The 19,919-nt window shown below is 40.5% G+C and overlaps 1 protein-coding gene across 1 annotated transcript; it reads right to left on the bottom strand.

The window, feature by feature from the left end:
* Positions 1–3,351: 3,351 nt before the first annotated feature.
* Positions 3,352–19,460, bottom strand: txlng (taxilin gamma). The gene is made up of 11 exons (XM_080440911.1): positions 19,407–19,460; positions 17,943–18,057; positions 17,130–17,277; positions 16,795–16,886; positions 16,496–16,666; positions 13,997–14,191; positions 12,278–12,397; positions 11,626–11,700; positions 9,312–9,404; positions 9,124–9,219; positions 3,352–5,221 (listed from the first exon to the last, which is right to left on the bottom strand). Exons 2-11 carry the CDS (start codon positions 18,033–18,035, stop codon positions 4,850–4,852), a joined length of 1,455 nt encoding a protein of 484 aa, XP_080297037.1. The 5' UTR covers positions 18,036–18,057; positions 19,407–19,460; the 3' UTR covers positions 3,352–4,849.
* Positions 19,461–19,919: the final 459 nt, after the last annotated feature.

Below are 19,919 nucleotides of genomic sequence, written 5' to 3'. Positions count from 1 at the left end.
CTGAGGTTCGTCATTCAAAAAAATTGGGTTTAAGGCTAGCAATCAATAAACAAGACTGGGTCGAATAACAATGTAGCTTCATGTGGATCTTTGAAATCATGAGACCAGCCTGGCGGCAGCTGACGTATGGCTCCCTATCTGGCCAAGGTTTCAGCCCGGTCTGATCATCCATAAAAGTAAATATTTCAAAAATCTAAAACTTGTGATAAGAAATGTGTGGAGGTACTTCCTTGGCCCACTGGAAGCACTCATCCAGACTAGCCCTGGAGAGAGACCCATTTCTTGATAGCTCGCCTAATAGCAATGCTGTAATAAGTCTGGAGCACAATGGACAATTTAATTACTAAGAGGACACCTCAGTACACAATTTATTTTTAGATTAACTCAATTTCATAATTGTAAACTATAATGCTATTAGTTAGACTTAAGTAAAATACAGGGTCATGCGCTCAGCGTCAAATGTTTGCAATGCCCAGGCATGGCCTGTCATTGTATGATTGTTACACTAGATGACACAATTATGGAAGAAATTCACAAGTTAGAAAATTCTACAAAATGTTTATTGAAAAGCAAGACAGGACTATAAGAACATTGTACAATCTCAAGGGGGAATGTGGGCTCATTTTTAATAAAAATACAGCTTTCTGGAAGCCGCGGTGACTCGTCCCTCTTTCACAGTTGGTCTCACCTGCAGAGGTAGATTCTGACATTACCTGAGAGTTAATCTGGGGCAACGCCAAAGAAAAGAGTTAATACATGCTGAAAACCTTCCCTTGACTAAGGCCTAATTTATACTTCGTTGTAGAGCGTAACCAACTAATAACCGATTTTCAAGTGAAAAACATTAACACTTGTGCAACAAAGTATGAATTATGACTTTGAAATCTGATTTATACCCCATACAGGTAGAAAAACAAAAAGGATGTGCTTACAAATCGATGCAGTGGTTCTAAAACCGTGAGGGATAGAAGACAATGCACATTTCAAGAAAAGCTTTAACAGCAACAAATCCTGGCAAAACTATGAGCATTTTGAGATGGCCAAAAGACGTAGAACAAATTCAATCAGATTTGAACATGAACCAAATTTACCACTTTCCCATTAAGCCCGTCTTTCATCCAACTGGTAGTCTAACATAGCAAGACACTATACAGGAGTACTTTACCTCCTAAAATGTTAGTGAAGCACATACTTTACTGGTCTTTTGAAGTTAATTTTACTAGCCAAATTATAAATTAACTATTCTATAAAGGAATAATCAGACCGCAAGAACTTTGACATGATTCTTCCCCATTTCTGTACCGTTCAGTGGTCAACTTGAACATAACTTTTCAATTTCACCTAGCCCAGCAGTACTGAGTGGATCAATCTGGTCAATCTGTCAATCTGGACTGTGACATAATTGGGCTGAATACAGTTCAAGCAACAATCAAAATGTCAATTTGGCAACAATCATTCCCAATTACTTACAATATGGAAAATACTCATGATTTGGAATAGCTGAATTAATGAATACACGACAGAACATGATGACCACAACTGCAGGTGTCTACCGTGATCAACAAATCATATAACTGCCCTTTTCTTCTTGCCCTTGCATAATGCACAGAAACTAGAAGTTCCAAGGAGAACCAAGTAGCCCAAAGGTAATTGGCCAGTTAAGCAACTCCACCACTATGAGACTGAGGCGAGTAAGCCGACCCAAGTTCAGTGCTTAGGAACAATTCCAACTTAAAAGTTTAAATTCAAAGTGAGTTAACAGGTGGGTGCACAGTTCAGTGAATAAACAGGAACATCAAAGGCAGGGTATAAGGTTCTTGTGTGGCCATATGGGCAAGTGCATATTTCTACCTGTGTCAACAATAGTTTGAAACCCTGTATCAACTGACATGGTAATGGTTTGTGGAATGGAGTCCAACAGTGGGCTGTAAGAGAATATAGCTATGCCAATAATAACATAGCAAGCAGCAATCAGGTGCACTTGGTGTAGCTGCCAGAGCCAACCAGGCTGGTTTTATGTAGAGTTGTGCAAAGGCTAAAAGAATCAGGATAGTGATTTTATGTCCATGTACACGTTGGTAAGGAAGAAATATCTTCCCCTTGCAGACAGGTCAGTCATTAGATGAAATGCATTGAATAACTAGGCCTTTGCCTTTGGTCTATCTGGAGTGCAAGATCGTGGGAGGGTTGGACTTATGGAACATTTCTATTTGTTTAATTGTGCCAGACAAAATCAGACAATTGCATGATTTGACCTGTAATTGGTGACATTTAGTAGAGTCATTTCCTACAATCACACGATCAGGCGGACCCATGTAGTTCTTCACTGACAGAGTTCCTTTACATATATGGACTGCAGCGTTTATTACTGCTGGAATGACATTGTTTCTATTCATATGCATCAAAGAGTGCAACATTGAGGAGAAACAAAGCGGTTAAAAAAGCTAATCACATTCAGTTTTCAATATTAAGTATAAGAAGGCTCCCCCTTTTAACATAAAACTAAATGTTTATTTTAAACAATCTTTGTCATCGGGTACTTCCTTTTCCTCATCTGGACAAATGTATTAACTGACCAAGTCAGCACGAAAAGACAAGTCACAGAAATTGCCAATTTGGCTGCTGCTAGATCCGTTATTTTTGCCAAATATTTGTCTCGTTTCGCCTATAACTGCATGCCCAGAATATGGATCCTAGGGTTCATATGGTTAAACCAGACAACCAGCACACATCTAAATACTGCAGTTTCTTTGCACCGCACTTTCAGTACCTTTATAGTACATTTCCCCACTTAGTGTATTTTAGTCCCATCTAGCGAGGAGGGAAAACAAGTATTCAAAATGTGTTAGTTTTAGCCTTTTTTGTTGTTGCTGATAATTTTGCTTTCCTACATGAATTAAGTTGCTTACTTGGAGGTAGGCCTGACCTCGACTAGTCGAATAGTCGACTAATTAGTCGCGGGGGGTCCGAGTCGACTGCGCGTCTCTTAGTTGAATCTAGTCGCGATTTTTATTTATTTTTTTCCGACAGAGAATTTGTTATAGTTTGTTATATTAATGAACTAATAGTTTGCCAAAAATAGGATATACATCATGATTTATTGGGAGAAACCAATGGTATGTTAAATCAGACACTAAGCACCCCTACAGCCCAAATGGAATGTTCCTCTATTGCATAACAGTCGAATCAGATTGATTCGACTGCCAATCTCAGTCAAATGATGCAAAAAAAAAAATTGCATTAGTCGACTGCCAGTCGACTATTGGCAATTAGTCGCCAATTAGATCCGACTAAACAAATCCTTAGTCGGGGACAGGCCTACTTGGAGGGTCACAACATGGCTGCAGATGCGAGCTGAGGGACCAAGTGAAATTAATAAGAGAACTGTTGTCGAGTGCTGACCTGTGCGCAGTATGTAACCCCAGATAGCCTAACAACCGAACATTAATCTGAATAACCACACAGCAGTGCCAGCAGAGTCACTAACCATTCAGGGACTCAACCCGGAATAGTCAGCAAAAGTGAGTCACTTTCCGAAACCCCAAAACAATCACTGAGTGCAAAGGCCTGCAATTGCATTCAGCGGACAATGTGTGTCAGTCCCTAGACTGCTATGGAAACACCAGGCGCTGTGGCTGAGCATTCACAACAGCCATGGTCAGTTTTACTTTAGCCCTTTTTAGACTAATTTAAACAGGCATACAGAAGGCATTTCACCTCTTGAGGCAATAAGCCTGAAACCATATTCAGGGAAGCGGTAGTGCTACCATTCTCAGACTAGTTATTTTCAATTCAACTGCATTTCGGTGGATGAAAGGTCATCTTTAAGCCTAGCACTTCAGCCAGTCCAGAGGTGGCTTGGCCAACACTGAACACTTTTCAGTGGTAAGGCTGTCGACTCCCTATGCAACTGTTTTTAATCAACCTGATTAACAACTGAGAGGGGGGACACCGGGAGTTAGTGGGACATAAAAACAGATACCCTGTAGCCACTCCACACTTAAAAACAACACAGCTCTGCTTTAAAGGCCAGTCCACACCAATGCAACTCTTTGCAACTCCTTGCAACATGCAACTACTTGCAACTACTTGCAACTACTCGCAACCATCATCTCCAATGGCAGTTGCAAGGAGTTGCATTGGTGTGACACTGTGACATGGCCTTCAAACGGTTTTGTTGCACGGAGTTGCGACTAGTTGCATTGGTGCGGTTTGGCCTTAAGGAATGGAACATTTCATGCATTTGCTCTTAGAATCTAAATTGGAATCCCATAACCGGATGTAGCATTATAACAAGACTACATAAGTAAGCATCTCTGACAATATGCATCCGATATACTCAGTTTTCACCATTATGAAGCCTAAATTAGATTATTTTTTTTAACAGGAGAGATATGCTGCAGACCGACAGAGAGGCGCGCGGGAAGAAAAAAAAAAGGCTAACTTGAGTCAGACTCAGAAAACACAGCTTTGATTTAACTGCATGTTAAATTTCCTATGAAAATACAATTATGGTAGAAAACAGGGAGTACGAAGTGCTCGCCACAAAGCCAATTATTACAACGAATGTACAACGTGGGTGAAGTACTAGAATAGAATTATCGAGACAGACAATCATTTTACTCTTAATAAACTATCTCTCTCACTCACACACACACACACACACACACACAAAGACAGGGTCGGGTCGCCCTTTGTGAGATCCAGATAGGCAAGTCCTAGACGTTAAAATCACGATCTCCATTGAAGATGCTTTTGATCGGTCTAGTTATTAAACTAGGCTGTAAGTCTAGAGACCCAAATCCTATTGGACCCTGCCTTCTATACTCAGAGGCTGCACAGGCCTAAATCAGTCCTGGGGCTGTGCTGTTGGGGCAGGGGCTGGAGACAGGCTGGTGGTGGTAGTGGCGCTAGCAGTAGTAGTTAGATCAGTAGCAGCCGATGACTCCTCCTCCAGTTCAGGGGGCCTGGAGGCCTGGTGGATCCCCTCCGCCTCGGTCTTGGGCCTATCACCCGACGAATCATCGCCCTCCTCAGCCGAGGGCTCTGTCGGCTGGGGTTCCAGGGGGTTTGCAGCCCCTTCTTCCTCCACATCTTGCTCCTGGAGGAGGCTGAGCCGGTTGTTGAGGTCGTTTCTCTCCTTCTGGAGAGCCCTACACAGCCTCTCCAGGAGTTCCAGCTTCCCTTGCAGGGCCTTGAAGTGGCCGTCACGCAATTGTTTCTGTAAATGAAACAAGACAGGCAGCGCATGTTCTTTTATTGGGAGGCAACATCATTCTCTATGGTTAACTCATTCCCTGCCAAGAACGTAAACATTTCCAATTACCAATTCTGCCTAGGACGTAAAAAACGTAATTTTGAAAAAAAAACTTTTAAAAGATCTCACCGTCCTTCATCTCTCGCAGTGACACATTTCATTGTAGCACACCCGAATATAGAAAAATCAAAGATTTTCGTTTACGCCTGCTTCCTGTTTAAGTCCCCCTCTAAAACGGCATTATCTCGGCTTTGTCTTTCTCCGCCGTGGAACGCTGTTTAGAAACGCTGTTTAGAAACTGCTACTGCAAAATGGAATGTCGCCGATTGAAAATGTCTTCTCTGGGCCACTCACACAACTACCCTGTGTGTCTACAAACAGTTGAACACACGATCATAAGGGATTTAGCGAGGTCTGTGGCGAGGTGAAAAAGTAAGTGAGTTTTCCGTTCACATGGCGAAACATGGTGTTTTTACGCTGGGCTGGTGGACAGAGACTCCGCCCCGATCGGAATGTCTGTTGTCTGAGCGACGTGCACGTATCGCCGGTGCGTTTATAAACGATTGGACTTGCGATCATAATGAAATAAATAATTTGAATTTTTAAAAGTGATAAAAAACACTAAATCACTAGCAGTGGGCAAACGCAGCCAGAAATAAGTCTGGCAGAGAATGAGTTAAGAAAAGTGAGAATTAACTAAAACGCTTCCACAGGAAAATAAGGTTAGGGACTGACAGGAGTGTGTCTTCTACAGATTAGTCCTTTAGAGACCATAGAAATCATTTCGTCGGTGTCCAGGACGAACCAGCTAACTCCATTTTCATCTTTTTATTTTTTTTCATAAAATCAACGCTATTGAACACGCTTTACGTCTGTGTAAAAAATCAAAACATTTGAACCAATGAAAAGTATTAAAAAGCGCCTCTGACGAAAACTCCCAACTCCATTGGATCCTCAAACTGTCCGTCAAAAACAAACAACTCCCCCCTCTCCTCTCCAGTGCTGCCTTTTCACAGCATGAGTAGAGCGCGCTGCGCAGTGAACGAGGAGGAGGATCACGTAAACAAACTCCCCGTAGTCTGTTAAAACTATGCAGTGTACCTGTTTATCAAACTTAGCACTGACGCTAATGTTATGAAAACAAGTAATTATATTTCTAAAATCTATGAAGTGTTTAATGAGGAGAGCAATGTGACAAGAAGAAAGGCGTTCATAGCATTTCTGCCGTGCTAGTTCTACTACCTCTTTGCAGAAGTTATTGTAATATTTAAAGTCCTGTTTATTATTGTAGGCCTATATAATAAGTGTCATGAAGCATCAGGGCATTAATTTACACATTGTTGTGATGCTTTGTGAGCTTGGAGATCCATTGTTAGCTTTTGGGAATTTGTACCCTTTTGAAACCTCTCCCTCAGCAGCGAGTGGAGCTATTGTTGTTGGACACCTAACTCCATTTCAGCTTGATTTCTGCTCGTCTGAAACTACTAACTCCACTTGCGCTGGGTAAAGTGTTGATTTACCCACGATTTGGGTAAAGTGTTGATAATATAATGACACATGCAAGTATCTGACAATATATAAAGTCACTATACCAACTTTGATGAGGCAGTATTGCTTTGTTTAAAAAATATAAGGTTTTCTTCATTTCCTGAAAAACGTATATTTTGTTTTTTCGTTTCCTGAACAATGAGCGTTTTGGAGTTAGCAGGTTCACGCTGGACAGCAGAGATTTATAGTAAGACATGGATAAACAGTAAATAGTTCATGTGTAATGTTAATGTCTATTATACAACAGGTAGTTCTGACCAAGCAATCTGATTGGTTGAAATAGGCTCTCTACCCGTGCTCAAATTAGCATGACAGCACACCTAATCAAAATATAGAAATCAGCTGTGCTTATCAGACAGGAGTTTTGGCAGAGCAGAGCCGGCTTAGTGGCTAAGCTAGCAGTTTGCATGAGAAGTTTGCAGACTTGCTAAATCTGGCATACATTTCTTTTCTTTTTTTTTCAGTTTGGGAAAAGTTGTCTATCATGGCTGAGTAAACAGGGACTCTGTCTCTGTCAGATGGACCCTATGTATTTCCAGGATAACACAGATGACACTGTTATTTTGAGGGAGAAATGCCCAGCAATATGAATACTTTGTTTTATTTTTTATGGAAACTGTTGTATAATCACAACATTTCAGGGTGGCTTTACTGTGGTTATTTATATTTACCGTCATCACGGTAAAGCACACCCTCTCGTGTAATATTTCTTAAATGTACATTAGACATGTGTAATGTAATTTTCTAACACACACAATTATTATGATACCCAGCCTAAGGCAACACATCTGAGAAAAGATCAAGGTCTACACAAAATCCCCACATGCATCGGGTTTAGAATTCTGGTCCAGAATGAGTTACGATTATGCTGAACATGTCAAATATTTTTGGTGGGTCATGAATGATGATGTGGAACAATCGGCTCTGTGCATGACTGTAGTTCCATTTTCCAGAAGGTGGCATACCCATTTCCTGTTCCGCGTCTCTCATAGCTTCATTTGTTGGCTCATCAGCAGATTTGAACTAGTTAACACAATAAAAAAGGTGTTACGTTTCCAGTTCAAATCTGCTGCCGAGCCAATAAAAACAAAGCTACGGGAAACTGACCCGGAACAGGAAAAAAAAAAGCCACCTTCCTGAAAAGGGAACTATAGTTATGCAGTGTCTATTGTGGTTCCAAACACCAGGCCTCTGGACTGTTGGGCGTTGCTGCTTGCTTTTCTTTCCTACCAGGTCTAACTAGTCCCTGAGTAGACAGCTAGAATGGACACCAGGTGAATGCAATGCAAAAAGTCCTTGTGGGATGGAATACCAGCAGTATCAGGGATCCCAAACCCTGTATCATCAACATGCTGCCAGAAGTAAGTTCTTGTCAGAATATATTCTCACAGGCAACTTTAGTAGGCGCAATCCAACTGCACATTAACGCAAATTCCTAATAAGTCAATTAAATGGCCGCAACTCAATGCATTCAGGCATGCACACATGGTCAACACGATCTGCTGCAGTTCAACCCGAGCATCAGTATGGGGAAGAAATGTGACTGAACAGTGGCCTGAACCGTTGATACAAGGCAGGATGGATCCATCCTTTAATGTTGTAGATGCCAAATTCTGACCCTACCATCTGAATGTTGCAGCAGAAATCGTGACTTATCAGACAAGGAAATGTTTTTCTAATCTTCTAATGTCCAATATTTGTGAGCCAAATTGTAGCCTCAGTTTACTGTTCTTAGCCAACAGGAGTGGCACCCGCTGTGGTCTTCTGCTGCTGTAGCCCATCTGCCACAAGGTTCGACGTGTTGTGCGTTCAAAGATGCTCTTCTGCATACCTTGGTTGAGTTACTTGTTGACTTTGTATCAGCTCAAACCAATCTGCCCATTCTCCTCTGACATCAACAAGGCATTTTGCCCACATAACTGCTGCTCACTGGATATTTGATCCTTTTCTCTGTAAACCCCAGAACTGGTTGTGTGTGAAAATCCCAGTAGATTGCTAGTTTCTGAAATAGTCAGATCAGCCCGTTTTAAGTCACTTAAATCACATTTCTTCTACATTTTGATGCTTGGTTTGAACTGCAGCAGATTGTTTTGACAATGTGTGCATGCCTAAATGCATTGAGTTTCTGCCATGTAATTGGCTGATGAAATTTGTGTTAATATGCAGTTGGACAAGTGTGCCTACTAAAGTGGCCTTTGAGTATATATATATATGTGATATTGGTAAAAATGTCTGGCTGGATTATTAACTCAAGTCAACCCCAAAACAAGACAAAAAGCAAAGAGGAAGTGAGAGGAAAACAGGGATGCAAAAGTCACCTCCTCAGCCATCTGTAGCAGAGCCTGGTTGTTGCTCTCCCATTTGGTCCTCCACTGAGTCGTCTCCCTCTCCAGCTTCTTGATCTTCTTGGTCATCTGATGATGAAAGGTAAGCCATCAAAACACTGACAAATCATGGCTAATGGGCTGTTCTTTATCAGATTTATTGCATAATTGCAGTCCCTCACCTTCTCCATCTCTTGTCTGAAGGTGGTGAAGACCTCATTGCTTTTGGCCAGAGTGCTCTGGAACTCCTCAAACTTGTCCATGTATAGAGACAGCTAGGACATGCACAAGAAACCAAACACAGAGTAACAATGACAATGTCTTTCCATGCATATCAATAACCATTCAAATGTTCACATGTGTTGCGTTAACTCTTTTGGGGGGGGGGGGGGTGCTGTTCCGCAGCCTGTGAAGGATCCCAGGATCACCAAAGAAGAGTACACCCAGAATTAGGGCTGAACGATTTTGGGAAAAAATCTAATTGCGATTTTCCTGACTGATATTGCGATTGCGATTTGATTGCGATTTTAAAATGTTCTTAAAAAAAAAAGAAAATCTTTAAATTTTTTCAAGCTTCAGTTTAGTATTCACTGTGTACGTTTAAAAAGTAATTGGAAGTAATGGAACATTACCAAATGGCATACCATTTATTTACTGTTTCTAATAAATAAGGATGAGAAAAGATATGAATTGCTTCATTGCTTCCAACATGTATCTTCCAAGTACTTTTTTTTCCCCATGTATATATTTAAACATTTAGCTGGAATAGAAATAGCTTATTTTTGTAAACAACCCAACATTGAACTTGTTAAGTCATTAACTTATGGCTCAAGAAGAGAAGCTTTTTCTGAAATGAAGTTCAATAAATAAAAATAAAATTAAACAAATAATTACCTTTTTGTGTAAACAATTCACAGCAGTGAAATAAGTAGGTATTTCACTTATGGCTAAAGAAGCATATTTACTGATATCCAGTATTTAGCTTATGTAGATTAACATTCAACTAAAATGTAACACTTTTTTGTCTCACAAGGCAAAGTCCTCTCCTACTGTACATTGTACTACTACTACTCCTTGGAAGTGAAAAACTCAGAATACATAACGCAGTGGTGGAAAGTAACTAAGTACATTTACTTAAGTACTGTATTTGTACTTTACTTGAGTATTTCTAATTTCCAATACTTTAACTTCTACTCCACTACATCTCAGAGGCAAATATTGTACTTTTACTCCACTACAATTATTTGAAAACTTTAGTGACTAGTTACTTTTCAGATACAAATTATAATATTGTAAAACCTACATTAACCACTTTGGCCCTATTTTATACCTAGGTTATTTGAAAATAGCAGATCTACAAGCTCACAACGCGCCGTGTTACGAAGCGTTGTGAGCTTGTAGATCTGCTATTTTCAAACATTAGTACTTTTACTTTTGGTACTTTAAGTACATTTTGATACCAATACTTTTGTACTTTTATTCAAGTACATTTTGAATTTTTACTTGTAACAGAGTACTTCTACATTGCAGTATTGATACTTTTACTTAAGTACAACATTTGAGTACTTTTTCCACCACTGTACATAACATAAGTGACAAAGATATAGTTCATAGTCGCTTCTTTTGGGCTTGTTTTCATAGACAGGGTTGCTTATTTCTCTCACAAAACCTGGCAACACTGACCAGGAAGTGCTTTCCATCGTATTGTTTACATATCACAGCATCCAACAGTAATAGTTTAATAATGATGGGAAAAATACAAGTTACACTTACAGAAACAAACATAGATAGGAGCAACACTACTACTACACTACTTGTGTCGCACCGAAAATAATGTTTTACCGCTACGCGCGGCATCAGGGATTTGCGCAACACGGCCGTTCGACAAACTTTAAATACTCGTAGCCGACGGAGACCTAACTCTATGAGAGGGACAGAGCGAGAGAGAGAGAGAGAGGGGGGGGGGGCTCGCTGCCCTCTCGCTCCCTGTAGAGAGAGGCAGGCAGCCACTCTGGAGAGAAGGAGACAAGTCCCGCGGGTGCTCTGGGATTAATATGAATATTAAAATGATTTATTATGATAAAATAAAAAATAAAAAAATCGCGGCCTTTGCGATTAGCTAATCGCGTGGTTTCAAATCGCGATTTCGGTTTGAAAACGATTAATCGTTCAGCCTTACCCAGAATTCACATGATCACAACAAACTGAAGCTGGTTTCATGTAGAATTATAGGATTTCTAAAAGTCCATTTTTCTCTGCTTTCTGTTTTTGGCAAAACCAAGCCACATTCAACCAATTTCAAAGAGTTAATGCGACTATTCCAATGACATTTTGTTTTGGTAACCTTGCATAATGGAGAAGAGTACACTAAAAACCAAAATCAACACCACATATTTCATAACATAGTTCATACTTTTTAATACATTAAGGACTTATGATAAAATAAACAAATTCCTCTTAACAAACAAGGAACTGAGCGTTGCTCTTCCCAGGTACCTGTTGCTTGAGTTGTGTCTCCTGCTCCTTCATCAGCTCACACTTGTGCCTGGACTCTGTGGCATCCTTCAATAGCTGTACCAATACAATACAGTCAATCAATACACACTCTATGCTACCTTGTGAACTATATTGTACTTGCATTTACAGTGAACATGATCACAAAAATCATACATGAATCGTTTGGTAATTGACCGATACTCAACATACAGTACTAATGTTACATTGTTTTTAGCTTATTTTTTTTGGCTTGTGTTCATTTTGAAGATTGGTTGATACTATTTATGTCAGTAATTATACGTGTTAATTGAAAGCTTCCAAGTACCTTTGCATAGTCATCCAAGTACAAAACTGGTGCACACAAACCATAGAGAAAAGTCTATTGTCATTCCAACTCAAATGTTCACTATACTGGCTGTCATGTAGGTAATCTGTGAAGTTTCCCTCTCTAAAATCAGTATCAGTCAGGCTCTACAGCAGAAATCATGAAACAGTTACTCACTATATTCCATAGACCTTGATGTTCAACAGTTAACGGCAAGAATCTCGACAGGAAATTTGTAAATCTACTGCTGTACGTCAATCCTGCGCTTTTCACCACTATGCATGAGTCCGCATTAATGAGAGAAGGAAGAACAGAAGGTTAACTCACAAAGTCTCTCTCCCTCTGCTGCTTCTCCTCCACCTCCCTCATCATCTCGGCAATTCTCTGCAGTTTGGCGTCCATCAGCTGTTGTTGCAGCTCCTTGTGCTTGAACACCTGGTCTATGTGCTACCGGAGGGGGAAAGAACAGGCAAGAGTACGACTGTAAAAACATGTGTGAAGTCCTATCAAAGAAAACAGTTTTATAGATTCCAGTGTAATGGCATATTACTGAGAAGGTGGCACTATAAAGACAACTGTTGAATGCAAGTGATTAACTGTGAAATACATTCTTAAGATGTGCTAGCTGCAAGTTTCCAGCCCCAGTACACAGTGCCGTTAGCATTCTAGCTAAAGCTAGCCGCTTCAGTTGTGTGTTTATTAGACCATTATGAACGTATTCAGCTACACCAGAAGAGGAAGCAAAGACCCTGGACTAGTTGTTTTTTCAATACAGTTGCTTGCTGTCAGTTACACTCGTTTATCTGTAGGGTCCACATATGACTAGCCTGGCTAAAGGTGGCTGCATACTACCATTTTAGGTGATCACCCTTTCACCTTTTAGGTGAAAACGTTTTCACCTAAAAAAGGTGATTATGATACTAGTCGCTCATGTCAGTCAGTAAAAACAGAGAGATGTGTTGGGTTGAGCAGTGAGTCGCTTATGACCGCGGCTCAGTGACATCATGTTGTAGTTTTCAAACCACCGCGTGAGAGGGTGATCACTGAAAATGGAAGCATGCGCCCCCATTTAGACAGTTCTGGGCTGCATCCGGAGTGATTGATATCCCCATGTCAAGCAAACAAATCACAATATAATGTATGTATCGCCTCACAAAACCAGTGTCACATGACGTTCATCTATTAACTATATCTATTAACTCATTCCCTGCCTAGAACGACTAAAACGACTTCTGTCCTTTAAGCCCTGTCTGCCAAGAACGACTAAAACGACTTTTTTTTCATTTAGATTTATCTAAGATCTAGACTCCCATCCACTTCCTTGTTAACTTAAAACTTAAACATTTTGTATCTCGGCTCCTGAGTACTTTTTTTTTTCAATGAAAAATCTCTGGCAGTCGGCAAACGCAAAAAAAAAAGGTTCTGGCAGTGAATGAGTTAAGTCGTACTACAAAAACATCTATTTCCAACTGAAAAAGCGCGGCTGAAGGTCGATCACTTTCTCTGGTTGAGAATTATGTTATAGGAGTAGGCTGGGCGAAAATCACAATATCAGAATTTGTTTTCAATCACGGTTGTTTTTCCATGTTGGTTTTTAAGACTATTTTGAAAGTTACAGAACAATACATCATATCGCACACCCCTAGTTATAACAAAGAAACATGAACATGCAACAAAGTATTACGGTAATGTCCAACATCTCTAGTGGCGTGTAACCAACTGAATGGCAGGAGAGGGGCATTATGAAATCACATAAGGCAAAATAATATGTATCACACTATTAAATGGCCTTTTACCCTGCTTTACAACTGTACCAAAACATCAGGTTTAACATAACCAAATGAAGCTTAGCGTCCCGGAAAGGGAAAAAGGTGGAGGCTTACTACTATCTATCTATCTATCTATCTATCTATCTATATATATATATATATCCCTGGGGGACCCCGGTCAACTAAGTACATGTAGTGTAAGTGTTTAACAAGGAAGAGCGAGGGGTATCGCGATTAATGTGACCAGAGCTTGGGGAGCGAGGGTGATGGTTGGTACCTCCTCTCGTAGTTCATACTGCTCAATGAGCTTCTTGAGCTTCTCGGCCAGCTCCATGTTCTCCTGACGCAGCTTGGTGTTGTGGGAGCTGTGCTGCTCCATCTGCACCTCGATGTCACTCAGCGTCATCTGGAAGTGAAGCATTGCCTCTTTACGCTGCTCCTCATACTCCCTGGACCGCTGGCCGTTCTCATCCTGTGGAAGAGACGTGTGGTGAGGCCAGCAAGGATGAAGAACATTAACTCATTCACTGCCAGAACCTTTTTATTTTTGCGTTTGACAAACTGCCAGAGATTTTTCATAGAAAAAGAAAGTACTCAGGAGCCAAGATACAAAATGTTTAAGTTTTAAGTTAACAAGGAAGTGGATTGGAGTCTAGATCTTCAACAAATCATATCTCCTTGGTCTTTAGGTTAAAAATTAAATAAATAAAGAAAAAAAAGAAGAAAAAAAAAAGTCGTTTTAGTCGTTCTTGGCAGTGGGGGCTTAAAGGACAAAAGTCGTTTTAGTCGTTCTAGGCAGTGAATGAGTTAAGACAGCAGTAAGAGGCGAGTTGGGTTGTGAAATTCTTGTCTTGTTTGTGAGGATCGCCCTCCATCACCACAACTTGTGAGCTCAGACAAATGACAATTAACCTACTGCAAATGTTTTATTTATCCAAGAAGCCAGATTCACAACATACAAGAATGGCCTTTCATACACCTTTTTATTCATTATTAGTATGTGCCATTTTTGTAAATTTCTGTGTTATTTAGCCTTTTATGCTTTTGTAATCTGTAAACTGCTGCTGTATGCTGCCTTTTTGGCCAGAGCTTGCAAATGATTGAAATAACTCTGGGTAAAATAAAGGATACATTTAAATAAAATGAGGGGTGTGACCCACTTTGCATTACTGTAGTTTCTTCTCCATTGTTAAAGGTAGAGCAACAGATCATGTTGATCATGATCATCCCTAGACAACTTCTAGGGATGGGACTATATGAGAATTTCATGTCACGATTATTGTGGACAAAATAATTGCGATTAACGATATCGCGATAGTCAAAATATGCTTAAAACTGAACTTTTGTTAACCACTTACACCCCAGCATCGATATTCTGGGGGGGAACATTAGCAATAAATTGCAGATCTACAAGCTCACAACGCGTTGCAATGAGCTAATAACGTCTTTCTGGCAAAGCCAGTGTACTATTTTCCAGTGAAAAACGTAAAACCTAAACCAGAGTAATGAGTGAGTGCTTATCAGACACTCAAACTTCTTGTTTGAATATCGACATTTCTTTTTGATTCCCAACACTTGCTTATAGCTACACATAGTATGAATTTAAACTCCTACCGGCTAGTGTGGTCACGATACTGGAATTTCTAACTTTTATTTTTCTCTTCAGATCAGGCCTTTAAAAAAAATAAAAATTAACACGTCTCGGAAATTAAAGTTAATTGTACCGTGTGTGTGTGTGTGTGTGTCTCAATTACTAGGGAGTTTGATGGTGTGTGTGTGTGTAAGCACGACAGCATCTAAGTTGATTTACTTCTGACCAAGCCTCGTTTCTATTCCACATTGTGACCAGTGACATCCGTTCTATAGCATACATTTGTTGTTAGCCCTTCAGCACTGCTCTGTGTAGCATCAAGTATTTCCTATGTGAACCCACACTGACTGCACAGAGAGATGCGAGAGCGTACCGATACTGTATATCGATACTTTGGAAGATTCATATTGAAACCGTTTAACATTTTCAGGATCAATTCTTATCGAAAAACGATATATATTTTTAACAACACAACTACCGGTGCTTGAAAGGATATGCAACAGTTATTTATTGGTTTCCACGGTTTGACGTTAATACCAACTGAGGTGTTGTTTCTTTCATTGTGTATACGTATGTCTGCAACCAGCCAAGAGTGAGCATCTAGGAAAGCAGTTTTCACTTGTTATCAATATAAATAAAAATATTCTTTTTGAGGACGGGATTTTTGAATGTGTCAATTCAACTGTTATGTATAAAACAAAGAAAAGCCAGCACACTCCCACGTCAAGCCTTCTTCAGCGTGAATGACTCATGCTGAAGAAGGTTTTACGCCAAAACGCGTCCTCAAGCCTGTGCCTTAATTCTCATTAAAGTACCAGAAGGACTTCGGAATGCTGGCTTTTCTTTGTTTTATACATCGAGTCTTGTTGAGCCGTGCACACGGCAAAGTGTGTTTTGAATGGACTGAGTTGTGCTTGTTTTGTTTCCACTTTAATTCAACCGTAAGCCACAGCTAAGAAAACACTGATGATGACTGTGGTTCATCTGAAGATCATCACTTTCACTGTGTCGGTGTCCCTCTGTTATGTTCATTTCAAAGCTACATTGTCCTGCCCTTCTCCTCATCTTTTCATTGCTCACTGAAACCAAGGTTACCACTAAACTAGAATGCATATATTTTTTATTCAACTTTATTCTATTATTCAATTTAATTGCACTGCCTCAGTCACCTTTTAGATGGCATACCTTCAATGTTTTGTTGTGCCTCTGTAGCTCCCTGCACAGGCTCTCCAACTTGCTGCGGGCCAGGATGGCCTTGCTGTGTTCCCCTTGCAGATGAATCTTCTCCTTGACAATCTGGGACTGCTTCTTTTGCAGTACCTTCACCTGCTTCTGCATGTAACGGCTGTCTTCCAGCTAGACACAGTGGGCATGAACAAAAGCAGTCCAAAGACACCATTACCAAGCAATATAATGAACCCCATTTCATTCTGCACTAAGGCTCTACGTGTATGTACATGTCTTTTTCCAGAGACAGTCCTTACCAGGTCTGCATACTTCTTGCAAAGGGCAGCTAGTTTCTCCTCTGGAGTGGCTAGGGTGTTCAGGGCCTGCATCAGTAGAACCACCTCTTTCCCTGGGGCACAAACATGACAGTAGGGCGATTTAGCATGTCATATGTTACATGATTGATTGAGGCATTCTGACTCATAGGCAAAGGACTTTATTACAGTCCTAAAGGATTTTGTAAACATCAAGAAGTCAGCCGTTTGCATTTTATTCTTTTCAAATATATCATATCTCCTGTTGAAGAGGTAGTGTCCACATATTGCTCACAAATAATTTAAGAGAACCGGTTGTAGCTATCAAGCAATCCTACCAAAGGCTTTGTCGTCCCCCGTCTTGACACCTCCTCCAGGGTCCAGCTCTACCTCTCCAAGGTCGCTGGGACTGTCTTCCCTGCCTGGTGTCTCTCCCCTTACATCCTCAGAGCAGCACACCCCCAGTCTGAAGTCACCCACATCCTCCTGTCAGCGCAAACGTATAGAAAAAAAATCTTCACATTTCCCTGAGGAAAACTCAGCTGGAACAAGCATGAACCTGCCTGTGTTACGATAGGATTACTACCTCACCACAGCAGTTTAGTTGTAGAGACATAAAGCCAAATGTGTTAATAGACATTTCCTTTGCCACTTTAGGTGAAGAAAGTAGTGGTCTGTTTACTCTGTTAACAAGAGAATAAGATACTGCACGTGACAAAGACTTGATGCTGTGTTAGGGGCCGTGTCCACAGAAAGCGTTTTTTTTTAGCTGCCAGTGGCTTCCATGCATTTCCATGTCAAAGACGCACTAGAGCGCTCCTCTTCCCAAGCGGCTGAGCATTGTGCTTCAGCACTCTCTGCGTTCAGCATTTTCTGCCAGAGCGCCCTGGGCGTGGAGATGAGCGCCACTTATTTGATCCTCTCGTCTGTGTCTCTCAGCTAGGCTATTTGTGCTAATAATGCAGATGACAACGTTTGAGCACAGCAACGGTGATAGGTTCGAACGTTGTGGGTGTCAAACACTTCATGGGAGCGCTCTGGATATGATATTCAAAGCACTCCTCTACTCAACGCATTCTGTGGACACGGCCCCTCATATATACGTCACAAGAATATCACAAGTCAAGACAGAACATTTTAATGCTGCCTACCTGACAAGGGCTGTCCAGCTCAGATGGCGACTCGCTACCTCCAACAATTCTTCTTGTTGCCACATCTATCTCGCACACACCAGTTTCCGCCATTGGTAGTGGTACTGGTACCGAGCTATATTTTAACATGAAAAGGAGGAGGTTTCGTTAAAACATAGATGATTCCTTTTGTCACAAAAGGACAGATAGTAAGAAACACGTTTTTTCGGACTTAGTGATTTAACCAGAATGTAAGGGTTTTTCCTCTCATCTCTACTCTAAATAAACAACATTGCTTTTAGTTTTTATTGAATGTTCTATTTTATTAGAAACAAAAACTGTATTATGTATATGAATAACTGATAGTATAAAAGTAAATAAAGTGTGGTGGGAACATTTTTCATTTCAGACGATGAAAGAATCCAACAGAACAATGCTCATGCCTGCAAATGTTACCAACATGGACTTATATCACTGTCATTCTTGTTGCGCATGCTCAGTGAAGAAAGCTTGTAGATTTGCTATTTTCGGTGCACGCAGGTGTCGCGCAACCAATCATTAACCCTTCAGCAACTTGCTCCCAGTGTTTAGCTGGATAATGTTAGAACAGAAACTAATACTATGTAAAAGCAAACTCGCTTCCACACTCACTGAAATGGAACTGACACTTTGTGTTTTGGGCTGGTAAACAAATAAGTTGTTAAACGTTTGCTGTACTTGAATGTAAACTACGTCATTTTGTGGAGGGATAATTACGCTCGTGCGAAGCCTTAACACGTTTTTATCGAGCTAAGCCAAATTACTGTTAGGACTTTAAAGACGTCATTTGACTTCGTGAATTTAATTCTAGACTACGACGGCTCCCATCAAACCAAACAAAGTTATAGTTAGTTAACCATTATGAACTAAGTTTTGCGTAGGAGCAAGGTAGGAGGAAACATGTTTGTTACGAGCATTCTGAGCAGCACTTCATCCCAGAACAAACACACCAGGGATCCGTCCATGACGTCACCATCATACAGGAAGTGCACAGCAAAACCGCGCCACTAGCTTACACAACTTCCGGATCTTTTGTGACGAAACTGTCCTATCCTTGACATCTTCGTCCTGCATGTTCCCATCCGCCTGAAGCTAACCAAACATTTAGCCCTCTGGGCAAGCTTTTTCAGCGCTGGTAATCAAGACAAGTTACCGTAGACAGTAAAATGACATGGCTAATAGCTTGAACCTGGATGGCAACAGCAGCTAACAATAGTTTGCTTGTGTTTAGCGACATGTCAACCATGGAGCAGCTAATGTAGCCAATTGCTAATCTTGCTACTAGCAACCCAACTTCGTCAAATTCCACATACACTGTAAGTATACAGAGCAAGTACTTGCTACTCTTGACTGAAGATGCCGTATCACAACGGTGCTAGATGACATCACAAGAATGAGTCGGCAAAACAGACGATTGAATAATAAATGTGAGTAAAATCCAGTTACCTGAATGTTTCCACACTGATCACAACCTGCCGTGGTACTAGTATGGAGCGAAAATCTGCTTCATATTCTCTGTTGTTTATTGGCGGTTAGCAAACCACTTATAGGTGCATTATCGCCACCAAGTGGGCTGGAGTGTGGAGGCAGTAGATTTGGTCAGAAGACTTTTCTGGGTAAGCGACGCATTGTGAGCTTGTTTTAAATAGGGCTGAAGTGGTTGATGTATGTTTTGCAATAATTATCAAAATCTTCAAAGTATCGAGTAACTCAAGTTTTCAAATAACTGTAGTAGAGTAAAAGCACAACATTTGCCTCTGAGTAGAAGTAAAAGTATCTAAATCAAATTGGAAATACTCCAGTAAAGTAAAAGTACCTAAACATTGTACTTAAAGGGATTGTTGGCAACATTAAGCCTACATTTGAAAAATATCTATATATATATATATTTTGCATTTTTTCCCCTCTATCAGCCACTATATAATGATGCTGGGGTGTTTTCCTGCATTGAAACACAGT

Source organism: Gymnoscopelus braueri (genome assembly GCF_963280865.1).
Source record: "Gymnoscopelus braueri genome assembly, chromosome: 1".
NCBI classification, from domain to species: domain Eukaryota; kingdom Metazoa; phylum Chordata; class Actinopteri; order Myctophiformes; family Myctophidae; genus Gymnoscopelus; species Gymnoscopelus braueri.
This window is presented reverse-complemented; position numbering and strand designations above follow the sequence as displayed.

Coding starts and splice junctions, on each gene's coding strand:
- txlng (XM_080440911.1), bottom strand. CDS start 18,035: ATGGCGGAAACTGGTGTGTGCGAGATAGATGTGGCAACAAGAAGAATT. Junction 17,278..17,942: donor AGCTGGACAGCCCTTGTCAG/GTAGGCAGCATT, acceptor TTGCGCTGACAG/GAGGATGTGGGTGACTTCAG. Junction 9,220..9,311: donor TCAGACAAGAGATGGAGAAG/GTGAGGGACTGC, acceptor TTTCATCATCAG/ATGACCAAGAAGATCAAGAA.